Source organism: Papio anubis, chromosome 3 (genome assembly GCF_008728515.1).
Source record: "Papio anubis isolate 15944 chromosome 3, Panubis1.0, whole genome shotgun sequence".
NCBI classification, from domain to species: domain Eukaryota; kingdom Metazoa; phylum Chordata; class Mammalia; order Primates; family Cercopithecidae; genus Papio; species Papio anubis.
The window spans coordinates 121686610-121708821 of NC_044978.1; the positions used below are offsets into that span (position 1 = coordinate 121686610).

General features: G+C 36.5%; 1 protein-coding gene across 3 annotated transcripts in view; it reads left to right on the forward strand.

Moving 5' to 3' along the window:
• Positions 1-22212, forward strand: part of MRPL1 (mitochondrial ribosomal protein L1) — a 93671-nt gene that overhangs the window by 42538 nt on the left and 28921 nt on the right. For all 3 annotated transcript variants that reach the window (XM_003898720.3, XM_009206884.2, XM_009206883.1), the window contains one exon: positions 8096-8202. In XM_003898720.3, coding sequence (XP_003898769.1) covers positions 8096-8202 — 107 coding nt within the window. The remainder of the gene's footprint in view (positions 1-8095; positions 8203-22212) is intronic.

A 22212-nucleotide genomic window follows, 5' to 3' on the forward strand; every position in this document is an offset into this window, starting at 1 on the left:
TATATAAAGAAGATTGCAGTTGAGAGGTAAGCATGAATAGGCATTTGCTTTCCTTACATGAATCAGGCAGAGGAAATGACCATTTTACATATACAAAAGTATGAGAGAGCCAGTTGTGTTCAGGAAATTATAAGCAGCTTTTTTTTTTTTTTTTGAGACGGGGTCTGGCTCTGTTGCCCAGGCTGGAGTGCAGTGGCCGGATCTCAGCTCACTGCAAGCCCCGCCTCCCGGGTTCACGCCATTCTCCTGCCTCAGCCTCCCGAGTAGCTGGGAGTACAGGCGCCCGCCACCTCGCCCGGCTAATTTTTTTTGTATTTTTAGTAGAGACGGGGTTTCACCGTGTTGGCCAGGATGGTCTTGATCTCCTGACCTCGTGATCCGCCCGTCTCGGCCTCCCAAAGTGCTGGGATTACAGGCTTGAGCCACTGCGCCCGGCCATAAGCAGCTTTCTATCATTTGATATATAAAATGTTATCTGATACTGGTGGTCAATGGGGTCAGACAGTGATAGACAGTGGGCCAGGTCACAGTGGGCTTTGTGTGCTATACCATGGAGATTAGATTTTATCCTCTTTGCAAATAGGAGCCATTGAAAATTTTAGGTCGGAAGAATGATGTAAGATTTGCTTATCAGAATGAGTATTGTGGGAACTGTATAAATGGCAGGGTAGCCATATGAGGATGGTGAAACTTTAAGAACAGAGACCAGGGAGGAGTTGATTTCAGTCATCCGGGTAAAAGATGAAGAAGGAAAGAGTCTGGTGGTGGCAGTGAAGACAGATGAGGAAGGATGTTGTTGGATATTAAGAATTAGAATTAACAGGAGTTATTGATTAAATGTAGGGGGTAAGGGAGGGGGAGGAATCTAGAATGATTTCCTAATTTTGGTCTTGAGTAGCCTAGTAAATACTATTTTAAATATGAATGCACAGGAAGTAAAGCAGGTTTGGGTGTGACAATAGTACTACAAGGCGAAGGAGTCAAGGAGGTAGATAAGTTGGTGCAACTTTATTTTGTATTAACATGAAGCATTAACAGTATTAATAGGAAGTAGGTTGTGGTAAGTATGCACATTGTACTCCCTAGAGCAAGTAAAACGTACTCACACAAATAAATATAGCTTAAAACTATAAATAGGGGAATAAAAATGATATGCCAAATTTTTTTATTTAATAAACCTGTAAAGGAGGAACAGAAGAACAAATAAGATGAAACAAATAGAAAACTTTTATCAAAATAAAGACCTAAATTCAGCCATATAAATAGTTATGATAATTGGAAATGGACCATACACTCCAAAAGGCAGAGATTTCAAACACACAAATAGGCTGAAAGTAAAATGGTGGATAAAGATATACCATAAAAACTGTAAGCATTAGAGAGTTGGATTGTATATTAATATCAGACAAAATAGACTTTTAAGACTACGATTATTATTAGAGAAAAATACGGATATTCTATAATAATAATGACTCATCTTAAAATAAAGCTTCAAAATACATGAAGCAAAACCTAACAGAATTGAAAGGAGAAATAGACTAATCAAGTACAGTTGGAGATTTTAATATTCTTCTCAGTAACTGATAGAACATATACACAGAAAATTAGTAAGGATGTAAAAGATTTGAACAACACTCTTAGTCATCTTAGCCTAGCTGATATCTATAAAACACCCAACAACAGCAAATGTTGTTTGGTGTTGAACATTCACCATGGTAGACCATTTGCTGAGTTATAAGGCAAGTCTTAGTATATTAAGTCTTAAATTTATGAATGTAAAAGAATTGAAGTCACATACATATGTGTTCTGATTGCAACTGAGTTAAATTGGAAATCAGTAACCATGAAAAATCTCCAAATACATTAAAATGAAAAAGCCCACTACCAAATAACTCATTGATCAAAAAAGAAATCAAAGACTGTCTTAAACTGAATGATACTGAAAACTCAACATGTCAGAACTTGTGGGATGCAGCTGAAGCAGTATTTAAAAGGAAATTTATAGTTTTAAAGGCTAAATTAGCTGGGCACAGTGGCATATGCCTGTCATTCCAGCCACTTGAGAGACTGAGATGGGAGGATCCCTTGTGGCTAGGAGTTCAGGGTAGCAGTGCATTATGATTGTACCTGTGCGTAGCCACTGCACTCTAGCCAGGGCAACATAATGAGACCCGCTTTCTAAAAAAAAAAAAAAGAAAGAAAACATTTTGGCAATAATAACTCTCAGAATACTAGAAATGTAAGTGAAATTCCCCAACTTGACACAGCACATCTATGAAAAAGCAACATTCTTAATGGTGAGATCATTGAGAAGGAATGCTTTCTACCTAAGATCAGGAACAAGGCAAAGATCTCTGCTGTCAATGCTTATGTTCAACATTGTACTGGAGGTCAGTGAAATAAAGGGCATACATAAGGGAAAGGGAAAAATAAATCTTTTTTTATTCCCAGATGATACTAAGCTATTTTAGTAAGTGAATTCTAGTTAGTGAATTTAACGAGGTTATAGGATAGAAGGTCTATGCATGAAAATCAACGGTATTTCTATATGTAACCAACCTACAATCAAACTGAAATTTCTAAAACAGTTCCATTTACATGAGCATAAAGAAATAAAAATATTTAAGAGGAAATTTAACAGAAGCTGTGTAAGACCTTTCATAGAAAACTGGTAAATGTTGCTGCAGGTTAATAGAGGGATATACCATAGTGGTGGATTTGAAAGCATATTATTAAGATAAGCTTATTTTTTCTACAGATTGAATGTAATCCCAGCCACACTCCCAGAAAGCTTAAAAAACAAAACAAAACAAAACAAAACCTCATTCTCATGTTTAAATGGAAATACAGCGAACCTAGAATGGAAAAAATGATTTTAGGCTGGGCACTGTGGCACACTCACACCTGTAATCCCAGCACTTTGGGAGGTCGAGGCAGGAGGATTTCATGAGTTCGGGAATTCAAGACCAACCTGGGCAAAATAGCAAGACCAAATCTCTACTTAAAAAAAAAAAAAATCAACTGGGTGTGGTAGCATGTGCCTGCAGTCCCAGCTACTTGGGAGGCCGAGGTGAGAGGACTACTCAAGCCCAGGAGATTGAGGCTGCAGTGAGCTGAGATCATGCCACTGCAGTCCATCCTGTGACAAAGCAAGACTGTGTCTTAAAAAAAAAAAAAAAAATTGTCCGGGTGTGCTGGTTCACACTTGTAATCCCAGCAGTATGGGAGGCTGAGGCAAGTGAATCACTTGAGATTGGGAGTTTGAGAACAGCATGGCCAACATGGTGAAACCCCATCTCTACTAAAAATACAAAAATTAGCTGAATGTGGTGACACATGCTTATAATCCCAGCTACTTGGGAGGTTGAGGCAGGAGAATCACTTGAACCCAGGAGGTGGCAGTTGCAGTGAGCCGGGATCGCACCACTGCACTGTAGCCTGGGTGATGGAGTAAGACTCTGTCTCAAAAAAAAAAAAAAAAAAAATTTAAAAGAGAAAATGATTTTTAAAAGGAAGAACACAGTTTGAGATGTAAGACTTTATCATAGAGCTACAGTAATCAAGACAGTGTGGTATGGTATAAAGGATAAATGAATATAGTTCAAACACTGAGGTTCAGAAATGAACCAAAACTTACATGGTCAACTGATTTTCAGCAAAGGTGTCAAGGTTATGTAGAAAAAGAATAATTTTTTCAATGAATTTTGCTGAAATAACTGGATAAGTCTTTCCTCACATCAAACACAGAAATTAACCCAAAATAAATCATAGACCTAAACATAAAAGATAAAGTCATGAAATTCTAGAAGAAAATTTTCTAGGAGAAAATCTTCATGGTGTTGGATTAAGTAAATATTTCTTAGGACACAAAAAGCATGAGCTATAGAAGAAAAAATTGCTAATTTGGACTTAATCAAAATTAAAAATTTTTGCTCATGGATAGGTACCGCTAAGAAAATGAAAAGGCAAGTGATAGATGAGGGGAAAATATTTGCCACACATAGCTCTGACCAAGAACCTGTATCCATAATATATAAAGAACTCATAACTCAGTAAGACTGTCAACCTAATTTTTTTAAAAAGGGGCAAAAGAATTGAGTAGGTATTGTAGAAAAGAACATATGTGGCCAAGCACAATGGCTCATGCCTGTAATCCCAACACTTTGGGAGGCTGAGGCAGGCGGATCACCTGAGGTCAGGAGTTCAAGACCAGCCTGGCCAACATGGTGAAACCCTGTTTCTACTAAAAATACAAAAATTAGCCGGATGCAGTGGCGCACACCTGTAATCCTAGCTACTTGGGAGGCTGAGGCAGGAGAATTGCCTGAACCCAGGAGGCAGAGGTTGCAGGGAACTGAGATCGCGCCACTGTACTCCAGCCTGGGCGACAGAGTGAGACTCCATCTCAAAAAAAAAAAAAAAAAAAAGAATATATGTAATTGGCCATTAAACAGATGAAATAATACTAAACATTTTGTTCATTGGAGAAATGCAAATTAGACAAAGAAGAAAGAATATATAAGGTCAAAGGAAGGAATTTTTATTTATGTTTTAGGATGGAACTACCTTAAAAACTAAAATTTATATCATCTTCAATCTATCACCTTTTTTCTGGTTCCTTTTTTCTAACTATACAAATGTATGTATTTTTTGATATTCCATCAGACCTTCACTTCAGTATGTTTTAATGCAGAACTATTTCTCTTTTCTTCTTGAGTCCAGTTCTTTCTCTCTTTATTACTGTTACATCATCAATACGATATCAGGCTCACAATTATGAAGTCCTTTATTTGTTTATTCTTCCAGGAGACATTTGTCCTGTTTACTCCTTACTAATAATTTGCCTGCATCTAGGTAGAGATATCAAGTTGGTGGTTGGAAATCATAAGGGAGATTGTGGCTGGAGATAAAAATTTAGAAATTATCAGTTGTTAGATGGTATTTAAAGCCACGTTTCTGCATGAGATCAGTTAGGGAGGTGTGCATGGATAGGATAAGAGAAGTAACATGACTGATCCCTCAGGTAGTTCAACCTTTGGAAGGCAGGTAAGTGAGGGTGGGTGGTTCATCCCTTAAAATGAGATGAAATAGCCAGTGAGAATCGTGTTTCAGAGGACAAGTCAAGATACTGTAGGAGAGGACAGATTACACTGTGAACTGCTGCTAGTAGGTCAAGTCAGAGGAACACTGAGAAATGACTACTGGATTTGCCAATGTGAAGGTTACTGAAGTAGGTATAAGAGAAAATAGAAGGAGAGGAAATAGAGATGGCTTTTTTTTTGAGAACTTACATTAAGAGGAATGTTGGGTGGTAACTGGAAGGCAACATAGGAGACTTTATTTTATTTTGAAAAGGAAGATTTTATAGCAAGTTTGTAAGCTAATGAAGATTGTCTAGGGAAGCAGGGAAAAATCGACAATGTAGAGGAAAGAAGGGAGGAGCAGTGTCCTTTTATGGGTGAGTACAAGTGTGGGGGTGAGCACAGAAATGAAGAGGAACGGCCTTTGTTAGGGGCATAGACAGTTCACCCATAGTGACAGGAAGGCACGCAGTGTTGTGGGCTTAGATTTAGGTCAGTCACTAAATAATTCTTGAGCTTTTATTATGTACAAGGCACTGTTCTTATGAAAACAAACTTAAAAATATATTTAAGTAAAGAAATTTAAATATAGATGGTTTAACCAGGTATCTGTTTTTTGTGTACCACCATTAGCATCTTACTGTTTACTAGTATACAATTTTATCATACTCTTTAGTACTCAGTTACATCAGACTGTGATACTGAACAAACTTCGTATTTTTTAGTAATTATTCATTTGTGTATCCATTATCTCCCAATTAGACTGTAAATTGCCCATGGGTAGTTGCTTTCACTTATAGCTGTAGTGCTCCTGAGCCAAATGAACAACTACTGAGATAATCCTAGGAGTAATGTATGCTGAGGGTATGCCGTGCTCTCTATGTAATGAGTTCCTCACATTGACTCACCTATGGAAGACTTGCTTGAGCATGGTGGGAGTGGTGTCTCTTCAGTGGCACAGTCTTCATTCTATATCTTACCCTTTAAATAATTCACATGTTTCTGTGCATAGAATTAAATTTTCAAGTTAAGTTATGGTATAGTGGAATATACTGTATTTTTGTTTATTAAATTTGTGTTAAAATGATAATGACCAAATCTTAGGAGAGTAATAGTTTATTTTATAGTCTCTTGTATGATCCTTTGAAAATTCTTTTTTTTTTTTTTTTTGAGACGGAATCTCGCTCTGGCGCCCAGGCTGGAGTGCAGTGGCCGATCTCAGCTCTCTGCAAGCTCCGCCTCCCAGTTTTACGCCATTCTCTTGTCTCAGCCTCCCGAGTAGCTGGGAATACAGGCGCCCGCCACCTCGCCCGGCTTGTTTTTTTTTTTTTTTTTTGTATTTTTTAGTAGAGAAGGGGTTTCACCGTGTTAGCCAGGATGGTCTCAGTCTCCTGACGTGATCCGCCCGTCTCGGCCTCCCAAAGTGCTAGGATTACAGGCTTGAGCCACCGCGCCCGTCCAATTTTTGTATTTTTAGTAGAGATGAGATTTCGCCATGTTGGCCAGACTGGTCTCGAACTCCCAGCCTCAAGTAATCTGCCCGCCTCAGCCTCCCAAAGTGCTGGGATTACAGGCATGAGCCACCATGCCTGGCCTCTCAGGCTGGTTTCTTTCTTTTCTTTTCTTTTCTTTTTTTTTGAGACAGAATCTTACTCTGTTGCCCAGGCTGCGAGGCTGGAGTGCAGTGGCTCAGTCTCAGCTCACTGCAACCTCTGCCTCCCAGGTTCAAGTGATTCTCCTGTCTCAGCTTCCTGAGTAGCTGGGATTACAGGTACCTGCCACCATGTCTGACTATAGAAACTCATGCCAGTTTCTATAACCATTTGCGTAATAATGAGCTACCTCTACACTGTATCATTCATTATGATATTGTTTCCACTGCTAAACGTTTCTGCTTTTTAGTTGTTGGTTTTTTTTCCACTTCTTTATGGTAGGTAGAAGGTTCTTAAAAGATTTCAAGACTATACTGTTATTATTATTTTTTGACAGAGTCTCACTCTGCCGCCTAGGCTAGAGTGCAGTGGCATAGTCTCAGCTCACTGCTACCTCCGCCTCTTGAGTTCAAGCAATTCTCCTGCCTCAGCCTCCCAAGTAGCTGGGATTACAGTTGTGCGCCACCATATCCAGCTAGTTTTTGTATTTTTAGTAGAAACAGGATTTCACCATGTTGGCCAGGCTGGTCTTGAACTCCTGACCTCAGGTAATCTGCCTGCCTCGGCCTCTCAAAGTGCTGGGATTACAGACGTGAGCCATCATGCCTGGCCGCTGTTATCTTTTGCCATAGTTTATTTTATAGATTTGATTTCATTATGTCATCTGTGTTTTTAATGTATGCTATATATTATTATTGCATATACTTATGTGTTAGTTATCCATAGTGGTGCAACAATATTACCACAAACAGTTGCTTGGAACAACACACATTTATTATCTCACCATTTCTATGTGTCAGGAATGTATGTGTAGCTGAGTGGGGTTCTCTGCTTAAGGGTCTCACAGAGCTCCACTCAAGGTGTTGGCCAGAGAGGTGGTTTCATCTTAGACTCAATGGGCGATGGATTTGCTTCCAGACTTACACAGTTGGCAGAATTCAGTTCCTGTAGGCTACTGGGCACAGGACTTCAGTTTCTTACTGGCTGTTAGCTTGAGACTGCTCTCAGCTTGTTGCCCTGTGGCCCTCTCCATATGGCAGCTCACAGCATTGCAGCTTGTTTCTTCAAAGCCAATAAGGAAGAGAGTCTTTTCCAAGACAGGCATTATAGCTTTATGTAATATAATTATGTACACATGATTATTCTGTCTCTTAGTTTGAAGCAAGTTGCAAGTTTCATTCACACGCAATGAGAGGAGATCACACAAGAGCATGAACACCGGGAAACAGAGCTCTTTGGAACTAAAGTTTATCTGCCACTATTTGTTTGCTGTATCTTCACATGAGATATGTGTTTCTTTTATTCAGTAATTTTTACTACTTATTTGGAGTGATAATTGTGGATTTTATTTTTTCTAACTAGATTCCATTGGCCGTGACATCCCCAAAATGCTTGAATTCTTCAAAAATGGACATGAAATTAAGGTAGATGAAGAAAGGGAGAATTTTCTGCAGACCAAAATAGCAAGAGTAAGTTACAATGAAAATTATCGAATAACCCTCTTTTTTTTGTTGTTCAAGTAATTCCTTAATAATTGTTAATATTATAAAATACCAATCATTTGGACTTGTTCTTGGCACTAGCATTAAGAATGGCATTAAACATACACATAGATACTTTTTTAATTCTATAAGTTAAACATAAATTTTAATGGTACTTGAGAATTTCTTGCAGAGTTATGTGCTACTGTCACATTTACTTGTCCTTTGCCTTATTTATCTGTTTTATGTATACACTTTTGTATTTATGTATTATATTTTAAGCTTATTGAGAATAGGGTTTAGATTTTGTATGTCCCCCTAATCAAGATTGCATAATTCTGAGCACATAGTAGGTGTTCAATACTACTTTAGTGGAATTGAGTAATTTGCTTTATGTCAAATTTTCTCTGCTAATGTTTTTAAAATTGTTTGCCTGTTTTTAGAAGATGCTGGAAATCAGTTTCCAAAGCCATTTTTAGGACACTAATATAGATATGCCACATTTCTAGGACTGTATTTTAAAATATATTGTCATTGCAAACATTCAAGTTATTTATACTAAAGAATCTCTAAAGTGCCTATCCAACATATGTAATTTTTTTCTTGTTCATTTACTATAAGAATAACAGTAATTTATAAGTTGATAGCAAAATTTAAACAGGACCTACCAAGTGTCAGGTGCTATTCTAAACAATTTTTATATATTCTGTCTTTTAATTGTTAGCCATATGAGAGGTAAAATGATTACCCTATCTTATAGATGAAGGCATGAAAGCCCAGAGAAGTTAAATAAGTTTTCCAAGGTCTCACAGCTACTATGAGGCAGAATAAGCATTTGAATCTTGGCACTTTCCTTGAGTCCAGGCTGTTTATCCCTATACCATCTTGCCTCGTGACTGGAATTATTTGAATAGCTATTATTCTTTCTCTTTGCCTTCCCATCTTACTTTTAAGGGGAGTTCTGCATTATAGCCAGTAGCTAGTAGTCCAAACTCATTGAGCTATGCCCACGCAGGTCATCAGAAATATAGAAAAACCTGAGTGACACAGCCTAGGCAACATGGCGAAACCCCGTCTCTATAAAAAATACAAAAAAATTAGTTCAGTGTGGTGGCATGCACCTGTAGTCCAGCTACTTGGGAGGCTGAGGTGATCCCTGGGATCACCAAGGTTACAGAGTGAGACCATCTCAAACAAAACAGACCAGAAGGTAAAGAAAAAGCTGGGTACTATATTGCCCATTCTGGTCTCAAACTCCTGTGCTCAATCCTCCGTTAGCCTTCTGGGTAGATGGGACTACAAATGTACGCCACCATGTGAGGCTTCTCAGCTACTTTTATGGTCAAAAAAACCAAGAAAACTTGCTTTAGAAATGGAGCAAAGTGGCCGGGCGTGGTGGCTCACGCCTGTAATCCCAGCACTTTGGGAGGCCGAGGCAGGCGGATCACGAGGTCAGGAGATCAAGACCATCCTGGCTAACACGGTGAAACCCCGTCTCTACTAAAAATACAAAAAATAAACCAGGCATGGTGGCGGGTGCCTGTAGTTCCAGCTACTCAGGAGGCTGAGGCAGGAGAATGGCGTGAACCTGGGAGGCGGAGCTTGCAGTGAGCCGAGATCGTGCCACTGCACTCCAGCCTGGGTGACAGAGGGAGACTCCATCTCAAAAAAAAAAAAAAAAAAAGAAATGGAGCAAAGCAGGTTTAATCTAGTTGGAGATTGGGAAACCCCAGCTTGCCATCATTACCATCAAAGCTCAGCTCCAGTTTATTTGGCACTGAGCTCTGCTCCAGTCTAATATTGGAATTTCCTTGTTCCCCAAAAGGCCTTTGGTAGCACTTCTTGTTTCTTAGGATTGACAACATTGTAATTGAAAAACCAAACAAATGAAACATAAAATACAAATTTTAAGAATCTATTCTGAAGTTGTAGAGACTTGAGTTTGAATACCTGTTCAACTACTTCAGAGATGGCAGACTTTTTTTTTTTTTTTTTTTTTTTTTTTGAGACGGAGTCTTGCTCTGTGCCCCAGGCTGGAGAGATGGCAGACTTTAAGCAAGTTTCTTAATGTTGTTGTGTCTCAAATTTCCTCATCTATAAAATATGTATAATAGTAATTATTTCATTATGTGGTTTTGAGGATTACATCGAATTTTAAAATAGTAACATCTATTGGTTTGTTTTGGTTGGCCTTTTGGTACTATGGAATATCCTTATAAGGCTCTTTGTGGCTGGATTAAATCTGTCTTAAGTAAGGTTTTCAGTATATTCAGTAGTTAATAGTTTATGTAGATCCTGACTCAGAATATAAGAAACCATGATATCACGTTCATTTTTTTCAACAAATACCATAGCGATTAAGACATAGGTCTTAATCACTAAGTAGTAGATCACTAAGTAGTAGATCAGACTACTTGGATTTTTTGGAGATATAATTTCTTAATGAAAAATTATGTGTTTAAAGAGATGTTTTTTGAACACTGTTTAAGTATTGCAGTATAGTAGAAGGTTGAGAGTGGGTTTTAGATTCCTACTGTCTTGATTCAAACCTTTGTTCCAGCTAGAAAGAGCTGCACTCCCTTGCTCTCTGAGCCTCAATTTTTCCCCGTTTCCCATTTCTCCTGTATATAAAATGATGGTAATAATATGTACCTTCTAAACTAGGAAGGAATAGATGAGATAATAACATAATTACCATTTAGCAGAGTACTTCTGGCTAAGGGAGAGTAACAGGGACCTAATTTACCCTCCTACTTAAAACAATCAACATTATTTGATACGAAAACCAGACAAAGAAAACGACAATGCAGTATCATTCGTGAACATAGATGTAACAATTGTAAACTAAATTTTAGCAAATAGAATCCAGCAATATATAAAAAGGTCAAGAAGGGTTTATTCTAGGAATGCAAGGTTAGTTTAACATTCAACAATTAATCATTACAGGTCACCATATTAAGAAAGTAAAAAACAAAAACCATATGAGCATCTCAGTGGATGCAGAGAAAGCATTTGACAGAATCCAACATCTGTTTTTGATTAAAAAGTCTCAGCAAACTGGGATAGAAGTCCTTAACCTGTAAAAAAATGTCTAAGAAAAGCCAAAGCTGACATCATATTTAGTGGTGAAACACTGAATATTGCATTTCTCCTGAGATCAGGAACACTCTCACTGCTGCCTCTTTTCAACATTGATCTGGGGCTTCTAGGCAGCGCAATCAGGCAAGAAACAGAGATAAAAAGTCAACTAGATTAGAATGGAAGAAGTGAAACTGTCATTATTCACAGATTACATGTTCTAACTACTAGAAGAACGAAGTGAGTTAACTAAGGTTGAAGGTAGAAGCTCACTGTACAAAAATAAATTGTTTCTGTATAACAGCAAGGAACAATTAGAAACTGAAATGAAAAAGCAACAAATGCCATTTGTAGTAATAGCGAATATATTAAATACTTAGGGGTAAATCTGACAAAGATGTTGAAGATCCATACACCGAAAACTTTAAAACACAGTTAAGAAAAATAAAAAAATTAAATAAATGGTGACTATATGCCTTATTTATGGATCAGTAGACTCAATATTGTTAAAAATGTCAATTTTCTCCAAGGTAATCTATAGATTCATAGCATTCTCAGTCAAAGTACCAGTCAACATTTTTGTAGAAACTGACTAGCTGATTCTAAAATTCATAGAAAAATGCAAAGTGTCTAGAATAGTTAAGACAACTTCTTTGAAAAAGAACAAAGTTGGAAGTCTACCTGATTTCAAGATTTATAAAGCTGCAGTAATTAAGACAATGTGGTATTCACATCAAAAGAAAACAGTTAATGGAATAGAATAGAGAGTCCAAAAAGAAAGATGAAACATATGAACAATTGATTTTCCACAAGGTACAATGGCATTTTTTCTGGAGAAAGGATAGTTCTTTCAACAAACAGTACTGAAACAGTTGGATATCTGTATGTCATAAAATGAAATCTGACCAATACTTCAAGACATATATAATAATTAAGTAAAAATGAATCAAAGACCTAAATGTAAAGCCTAAAGTGATAAAACTTTGAGAAAAGAAAGTTGGATTAGGGAATGATTTCTTAGAGAAGACACGAAAAGTATGATCCATAAAAGAAGAAATTGATAAATCACTCTGTAAAAATTAAAAACTTCTGCTCTTTAAAAGACACTGTTAGGGAATGAAAAGACAAATTACAGACTGGGAAAAATATTTGAAAATCATGTATCTAATAAATTCCGAATATATAAAGAACTGTCAAAAACTCAATAATAAAATTACCCAATTTTAAAAATCAGAAAAGATTTGAACACACCTTACTATGGAGATACATAGATGACAAACACTTGGAAAGATGCTCAGCATCTTTAATTGTTAGGAAATGTAAATGTAAATGAAAACCACGATGGGATAACACGCATCTATTTGGAATGAATAAAGTTAAAAAGACTGGCCATACCAACTGTTGTAAGGATGTGGTGGGACTTGAGCACTCTTACAGCGTTTGTGGGTATGTTAAATGATGCAACCTCTTTGGCAAACAGTTTGGCAGTTTCTTAAAATTGAACATCCACCTACTATATGATCCTGTCATTCCACTTTTAGATAATTTACTCAGGAGAAATGAAAACATGTATCCATACAAAGACTTGTAAGCAAGGGTTCATATCAGATTTATTCGTGATAGCCCCAAACTGGAAAATTTCCAAATGTTCACTGCAGTTGAATATAAAAAAAATACTCTTCAGTAATAAAAAGAAATTAACTTGATACATTCTACAATATTGATGGATTTCAAAATAATTGTGCTGAGTGAAAGAAGTTAGAAAAAAGGGAGCACATCCTATATGATTCCTTTTGTATAAAATTCTGGCAAATGCAAACTAATGTATGGTGACAGAAAGCAGACCAGTGGTTGCCTTGGGGACAGAGGTGGATGAAGAGAGGCAGGAAGGAAGAATTACAAAGGCACACAGTAAATTTTGGGAGTGATTGTTATGTTATTCTGACTGGTGATTGTTGCATGTGTGTATACATTAAGTCAAGGCTTAGTGAATTGTACACATTAAGAATGTGGAGCATATCCAATGGAATACTATGTAACAACATAAAAGAATAAACTATGAATACATGTTACAACATGGATAAACCTCAAGAATATTGTGCTTAGGCAAAGAAGCCAGACACAGAAACTACTTGCTGTATGATACCATTTATATAAAATATTCAGAAAAATCAAAGTATAAAGACAAAAAGATTAGTAGTTGCGTAGGAGGGGTGGGAGGAAACAGGTGTTAACGCTAAGTGTGCATGTTCGTATTGGGGTGATAATGTTTTCAAACTGATTTATGGTGATGGTTGCACAACTCAACTTACTAAGAAACATTGAATTTTACATAAGAAAATCGTAAATAGTATATGCAAAGTATGCCTCAATAACATTAATTAAAAATGTGCAGTATGTCAAGTTTTACAAAAGTAAAACAAAGTTTTACTTTTACAAAGTAGTAAAAAACTGGGCCGGGCGCGGTGGCTCAAGCCTGTAATCCCAGCACTTTGGGAGGCCGAGACGGGCGGATCACGAGGTCAGGAGATCGAGACCATCCTGGCTGACACGGTGAAACCCCGTCTCTACTAAAAAATACAAAAAAACTAGCCGGGCGAGGTGGCGGGCGCCTGTAGTCCCAGCTACTCCGGAGGCTGAGGCAGGAGAATGGCATGAACCCGGGAGGCGGAGCTTGCAGTGAGCCAAGATCACGCCACTGCACTCCAGCCTGGGCGGCAGAGCGAGACTCTGTCTCAAAACAAAAAAAAAACAAAAAAAAAAACAAAGTAGTAAAAAACTGTACCATTGTATTATGCAAAATAATTGTTCCATAAATTTTGTTAGAATTATCTGATAGTTAAAAATTTAGAAATGATTTTACAGCAATTTAATGAGGTTTCCTTGAGTGAAACTATTCTTCTTATGCAGTTGAAAATATTGAAGATGTGATATTTGTGTGTGTGTGTGTGTGTGTGTGTGTATTTGTAGCCAATATGATATGATAAATTGATATAGAATGAGTGCAGCAGATAAAAGGGCACTGATGGTATCACATGCCTAATAAGTGTCCTTACTTGGATAAAAGGAAGATATCTAGAACAGAAGTCAATAAATGACAACCAGGGGCCAAATCTGGTTATGGCTGTGGCCTGTTTTTGTATAGCCTGTGAGCTGACAATGGTCTTTACAGTTTTAAAGGTTATAAAAAATAAAGCATATGCTACAGAGCCTGCATATGGCCTGCAAAGCCTAAATCATTCACTATCTGGCTCTTTACAGAAAAGATTTGCTGACTTCTGATCTAGAAAGATGTTTTTTGGGAGAGTGAAATGGGTTAGTTTTGTGTGTCTACTACCTGTACAGGAGAGACTCTCACTGTAGTTAAATCATCTTGATGTCCTGTGTTATGATTCTGCGCTTCAAGATCCATTTCTAGTATTGATGTAATACAGAATTGATCTTAAGTAGTTTATAGTTTTCGTTCTTTATCAATGTGCTAAATATAATCAGTTGAATGATCTTTCTTAATTATTTAACTTGAGGATTAGTATCTTAGATGTTAGAACTCAGCCACTAATGCTTTTGTATATCAAAACTGTATACTAATGCTCTTATAGTCAGCCAGTATCTAACATTTGTCAGCAGTACTTTCAGGTAAATTAGTTTTTTTCGCTTCTCTTTTCTTGTTTTTTAGACAGAGTCTTACTCTATCACCCAGGCTGGGGTGTAGTGGCATGATCTCAGCTCCCTGCCAGGTTCAAGTGATCCTCTGATCTCAGCTCCTTCACCCAGTAGCTGGGACTACAGGTGTGTGCCACCATGCCTAGCTAATTTTTGTATTTTTTGTAGAGATGGGGTTTTGCCATGTTGCCTAGGCTGGTCTCGAACTCCTGGGCTCAAGTGATCTGCCCACCTCAGCCTTGCAAAGTTATGGGATTACAGGCACAAGCCACTGTGCTTGGCCTTAGTTTTGTTCTTAGTATTTCCTACCATTTGTACCTGTAACTTACATAGTCATGAAACTGGTTATGTCTTTATGCTATCAAATGCTCATATCAGTGAAAATGTCATTAAGATGATATGTTGAACATCATGAAGACAGAACAAGTTATTGGAATATGTTATTTTTTAATCAGTTATATTGCTATCACATAGACACCGTTTATTTTCTGTCATAGCATGAAGCATAATTGGTTGGGATAAAAGCAAGTTGCCAAAGGATCAGATAAAAGGGAAAAGTCTTAGAGTATAAAACTGAAAATAAAGAGCTACAGAGGAGAAAAAGTACATTTCTTCAACCTTTTTCCCCCAATGGCTCTTTCCATGAAACAGAAATGAAACTAAGGCAGATTCTCAAAAGATGAAGTTGAGACATATGTACCTGGCCACTGTTTATATTCTAAATAGCAATTTAATTTCAGATAATAATTAATTTTAAAAAGATTTATCTGAGTTTGCTATATAGAAAATAATATAGTCATAATTCTGCTATCCAGATAACGTTTGACATTTTAAAAATTTCAAATTAATATACATACATGGTTAAATTCAAATAATCCACAAAAGCATATAAAGAAACACTAGAACCCCTTTCCCTGAAATAGTTTTCTTGTGGAACTTAAAAAGCTTTTAATTAATATATGTACATGGTTAAGTTAAAGTAATTTACAAATGCATGTAAAGAAGCACCAGAGCCCCTTTCCCTGCAATTGTTTTCTTGCGAAATTTCTATTTACAGTTTTATTTTTGTTCTTCCGGAAATATTAAGGCATAAACATAGGCACCTTCGTAAAATTCATTTATTTATATTATGCCACATATACTATTCTGTAGCTTTCTTTTCTGTGGATAAAAGTGTAGCATGGATGTCTTCAAAGATATAGTATGAATGTCATCAAAGATGCAAAGAAATCTGCCACATTCTTTTCAATGCCTGCATAGAGTTATATTTTATCATATACCATAATCAGTTCCTTATTGATAGACCGTTAGTTTGTGTCCTGATTTTTGCTACTGTAAATGATACTTAATGAAAATTTCACAAAGAAATATTGCCAAAATTCTCAAAGTATATCCATAAGGTAAATTTATAGAAATAGAATATGTGTTGAAAATTTTATTATATGAATTCCCAAATTACTTTCTAAAATGTTTATACTAATTTATCATTATCCAACAGTGTGTTAAAGTACTTGTGTCTTTATGCCCTCACCAGCATTGGGTATTATCACACTTAAACATTTTGTCAGTTTGAAAGTTGATACATTATAGGTGTGAGTGTGAGCGCATGTGTACTTTTAACAGCTTAAAAATTTCAGTGTGAACATTACCGTCATTTTCTTTGGTTACAGTGTTGTTCTCTTTTACTCCTTAAGATTCTGAATCTCCTCATCTGTCCACCATTCTTATTTCTTTCACATTTCTAGCCCCACTCTTATTCTCTACAACTCTCTCTTTTGTGTATGCAGTCTCCTATTGACTCCTTTTACCATGAACTCTTTCTGACTCACCCCTACCATCACCTGCTCTGTTTACAAGTGCGTGGTAAATAAAATTGACAAGAGCCATGATCACTGAAAGTTGAGTGCTTGTAAACTTGAAGTGTTCACAAACACTGAGATTGCCTGGCATTTGCTAACTACTGAAAAGAAAGCCTTTTCTACCCAGTAGAAAAGGGGACTGGTTTTTCTGACCCATGATATAGTAGGGATTTTTAATGGATCCTATGTATTTAAAAAATTACGCTTATTTTTTGACTTTTCTTAAGCTTTATTCATTGATCAGATAAAATTACTGTTAGCTCATTTAGAATCTAACCATAGAAAAAACAGAAAACAGTCAACTTAATGTGTAAGTTCTATTTAACAAATATGTAAAAATACTGACTCTGATGCAGACACAATGCTGGTGATACAAAAAGATAATGACCTTTTTTTCTCAAGAAAAATACTTCTCGTAAGGGAGAGAGATATGTAAATAAAGTACAGGAAAATGTGGTAAGTATAATAATAGAAATGTATATATAGGGCTGGGCGCAGTGGTTCACACCTGTGATCCCAGCACTTTGGGAAACCAAGGCGGGCAGATCACTTGAGGTCAGGAGTTTGAAACCAGCCTGGCCAGCATGGTGAAACCCCTTCTCTATTAAAAATACAAAAATTAGCCAGGCATGGTGGTGCATGCCTGTAGTCCCAGCTACCCAGGAGGCTGTGGCAGGAGTATTGCTTGAACTCGGAGGGCGGAGGTTTCAGTGAGCCGAGATGCGCCACTGCACTCCAGCCTGGGTGACAGAGCGAGACTTCATCACCAAAAAAAAAAAAAAAAAAAAAAAAATGCGCGTGTGTGTGTGTGTATATATATATAAAATACATATACGTATATATATGATATAGAAGTTACAGAAAAGTAGCAATGATTGTTTAGAGTAGCAGTGGAACAAGTAGGTCAAGGGTGGGTTCTAGGAGGAGTTTGAAAATATATACCAGGTAGAAAAGGGTCATTCGTATTTCAAAATAACACGCATGATGATCAATGGAGCACAAATTATTGATTCAACTGTTTTAAAGAAACCAAATAACGGTGATTTAACTTTGATAGAAAGTTAATTTTCTCCCAAGTTTAAATTGGTTTTCAGCTCAGGGCTTCTTTGCTCCACAGGGTTATCCAGGGATCAAGGTTTCCACCTCACCTCTTTTTCGTTGTTTGCAGTCTTCTAGGGTTTTCTTTTCTATGTGATTGAAGCTTGCTGACTACCATGTCTGAATTGTAGCCTGTATGAAAGAGGCAAGAGGAGGTAGAGAATAAGCAGTTTCTTACAAGCATGTGAGCTATTGCTCTCATCACTTTTGCCCCATCCCGTGGTCCAGAGCTTAGTCATATGGCTTAGCTCAAGGTCTGTGTTTTATAGCAGCTAGGTGGGTGATCATGTGATCATGTACCTGGCTAAACCTGATTAAAAGAAGAGGGGAGAGATTTGGGGAGAAATTAAGGTTTTACCATAGCTGAGGAAGAACCAGGAATCCTAAAAGAATAAGAAAATTGAAGGCAATTTTTTTTAATTTATTTATTGTTATATCCCCAACTCCTAGAAGATTGCCTGACATATAGCAGGTACTCAATAAATAATTGTTGGATGAATATATATATGTATGAATAAATAAAATTTTCTAATTTGAGATCAATTAGAAATGATTAAAACTACGTTTCAAATTATATAATGAATCAGTAGGAAAGTTTTAGTCTATAAAATTAACCAATGAGACACTAAACTTTTAAAAGTGGAATAATATTGCTGGAATTAATTGTTGGAATTTCACAAAATGACAGAATTAACTGTCTTGTCCTCTATTTTTTATGAAAATGTTTAGCCAAGTGTATAGTTTGATGTTACTCAAGAAAGTTAAAACATGTCCAAATATTGTAGCATTAACCTGTCAGAATGGAGACTTTGAAGTAATTTTCAAAGGGCGACTGTTAGTATTTTATAACATACCACAAATCCGTTTTGTATTAGCTCTGAGGCTCTCAGAACTTGCTTTGTTTTTTTTTCAGAACTTGCTTTGTTTTTTTTTTTTCATTGATAGATTTCTTACATGATTTGAAATACTTGGCCTTCAGTCTGCTTCTCCAGAACACTTCTAAGTGTAATTGAAGGTCACTTACATTGTTGCCTGGTTTTCTTCACTTGTCCTTCATTATAAGATAAAAGTTCTTTCTATTTTTCTATAAATGTTGACTCTCCCATTTTATAGAGGCATATATAATAACTTTGTCAAAAACTAAAATGTTCTTTCCTTTCACTTTTGTTAATATTGATTACCTCACATATTTCAAAAACAAAGAAATGTGATAGCATTGTTGTTGAGGTTTCTTTCATTTGCTGAGAGTGGTAATCAAAGAATGGAACTTTCCACTAGGAAAAAATTACTTGAGTTGTAAAATATGGTATATTAGGACTTGTGGTAAGAAGTATTTATCAACAAAATAGGGCATGGCTATTATTTGCTTTTTTTAGCCTTTCATAACATTTAGTACCATAATAAATTACATAACTCTCATGACTTATTATACATATTCAAGAACCTATAAAATATATTATATATATTCAAGAACCTATAAAATCAGATCCATGTTATATATATGTGTGTTTTCTAGTAGTAATTAGCAGACTTTTTTGGCTGAATCCAGTTGGGTAGAGTTTCATAAATATAGAACACTTAATGTAGTTTTCATAGGTTTTAGATTTTAAAATAAATTCTAACTAAAAAATCTTTGGGGATTAGTCAAGTTAAATAAAAGTTGGAAATAAAAACAAACTAGCATTGGTAATGCACACTGGACCTTTAAAGAAGTGCAATGCACTATGAAAGTGACTTAGTTTTTTATCTTTTTAAAATAATTTTGGTTTCTTTATAAGTGCTTTGCTATCCGTGTAGCAACTTGGTAGAATTTGCCACATTTTATAAAAAATGTTTGGTCTTCAAAAGTATATTTAGTTAAGGATTGCTATATTTTCAATCAACTTGTGCTTTTTTTCATTTCAAAGTAATTCCTTTCAAGTGTACATGTATATACAAATGAAGCTTTTTAAAATGACTTTTTACTATAATTTTTTTGACAAGTCATAAAATAAGGAATTTTGATATTTTATCTTAGAACATTGCAGACTCCTTGAGTTCATAGCATTTTTCAAAAGAAAATCTAAAGAGAAAGTAATCCATATTCATAACATTTCAGGTAAGAAAGTAAGGAAATGAAACATCACACATTGTCTTGAGATCTGTTGCTTCATACAGCTGTAGCTCTTTCCCGAAAAAGGGAAAACTGCTGAGCAGAGAGACTATAGGAACCTGCGTGTGGGATCACATGAGGTTTGATTCTGGAGTGACAAAAGTTGAAATACAAACACAGGAAGTCTGGCTTCTGCTAATTAGCACATACTTCTATGTCCAGAACAAATTCTCTTCTTCTAAAGGAAGAAGGGTTATTTTCCTTTTATTCCCTCTATAGTACCCGTCTGCCTGCCATTCATCCTTTTTTTTTGAGACAGTGTCTTACTTACTCTGTCCCCCACACTGGAGTGCAAGTGGCACGAACTTGACTCACTGCGACCTTCACCTTCTGGGTTCAACTGATTCTTGTGTCTCAGCCTCCTGAGTAGATAGGGACTACAGGCGCCTGGCACCACACCCAGTTAATTTTTTGTATTTCTAGTAGAGATGGGTTTCTGCTAGTCTTGAACTCCTGGCTTCAAGTGATCTGCCCACCATGGGCATGCCTCCCAAAGAGTTAGGATTACAGTCATGAACCACTGCACCCAGCCCCATTGATTCCTTGACTTAGTAATTCAGCATATTACACCAAATCTAGCAAAAGTTAAAAAACTTTTCAATGGTTCTACATGGGCTGGCACCTTATTTCTACATGGGCTGGCACCTCCTTACTATTTTCTATCTATCTATTTTCTTACTATTTTCTCTCACAAAGTACACATGTACACACATTCTGAATGCCTGCTGAGTGGCAAAAACTGTTCCTAACTATGGGGATATATTGTTGTCCAGATGTTCTTGCCCTCAGATTACTTTCTAGTTGAGAATATAGATAATATACAAATAAATATATATGTACTTAGGTAAGGAGACAGAGTGCTGGTGGAGTGTGTGTATGTGTAGCTATTTTAGATAGGTCGGTCAGGGAAGGCCTGCCTCTCTAAATTGGAGGTGACATTTGAATAGAGACTGAATGAAATAAGAAAACAAGTTATGAAGATATCTGAGAGAAAAGTATTCTTGAGACAAGAGGCAGCAAATACAAAGGCTCTGAGGAAAAGAGGGGATTGAGCTTTTACAGGAACAAGAGGTATTTCTTCTGGGTGTTAGAAAAGGCTAAAATATCTTTGAAGAAATATATGCTCAAAAAGTTCTGAGAAAAGTATTAAATACACAAAGGAAACTACTTTGATATAGGAGGACATAGAATTACATATTTTACTGACAATACATTCCTGAGTATCTTTACATAATAGCAATCTTAACTTGCTTTTATTTGAATAGAAAAGCCTTTCGTGCAGTTTTTTTCACATCAGGAAACCTTTATGAGGCTAACAATAGACTTCAAGATTCTGTGAACTTCCTGAAATTTTATGCAGAGTACTATGTGTACGTGCATGTGTACATTTTTCTTGGGCGAGTGGTTGTGTTTTCTATCAGGAATTCATGACTCATTTGTTGAGCAAATAGTTATCAGGTACCTACTATATGCTGGGCACTACTCTGGATAATAGGGTTCTATACATCAACAAAGTAGACAACAATCCTTGCCTTCATGGTATAGACATGTAGATGGTATAAAGGTAGACATCTGGTGATAGAAGATAAATGGTAGAAAATAAGTAAAAAACAAAACAAAACAAAAACAAAACAAAAAAAGTATTTCAGATGAAAGTACTAAGGAGGGAAAAACAAGTTGGAAGAAGGAAGTGTATGTAAGTAATAGAGTTAGCATACTGAAATTTTAGATAGGATATCTCATGTGAACTTCTCTAAAAACATGACTTTTGAATCATGATCCAAAGAAAGTGACTGAAGGAAGGGCATTACATGCAGAAGGAACAGCAAATGCAAGGCCGTGACAGTATATCTGGCATGGTTGAGGACTAGCATAGCTAGTATGGCTAGAGCAGAGAGCAGGGGTTGTAGGTGATTAGGTCATAGTAAAGATACTGTCTTTTAGTTAGAGTGAGATGCAGACCCTTTGGAGGGATTGAGCAGACTAACATGATCTGACTTCTGAAAGGCTCAGTCTCACTGCTGTATTGACAGGAGACTAAAGGGAGCATGGATGGAAGCAGAGTCCAGTTAAGGGTCTTTCGCAATAATCTTGGCTAGAGATGAGAGTAGCTTGGACCTGGTTATTAACAGTGAAAGTGATGACACT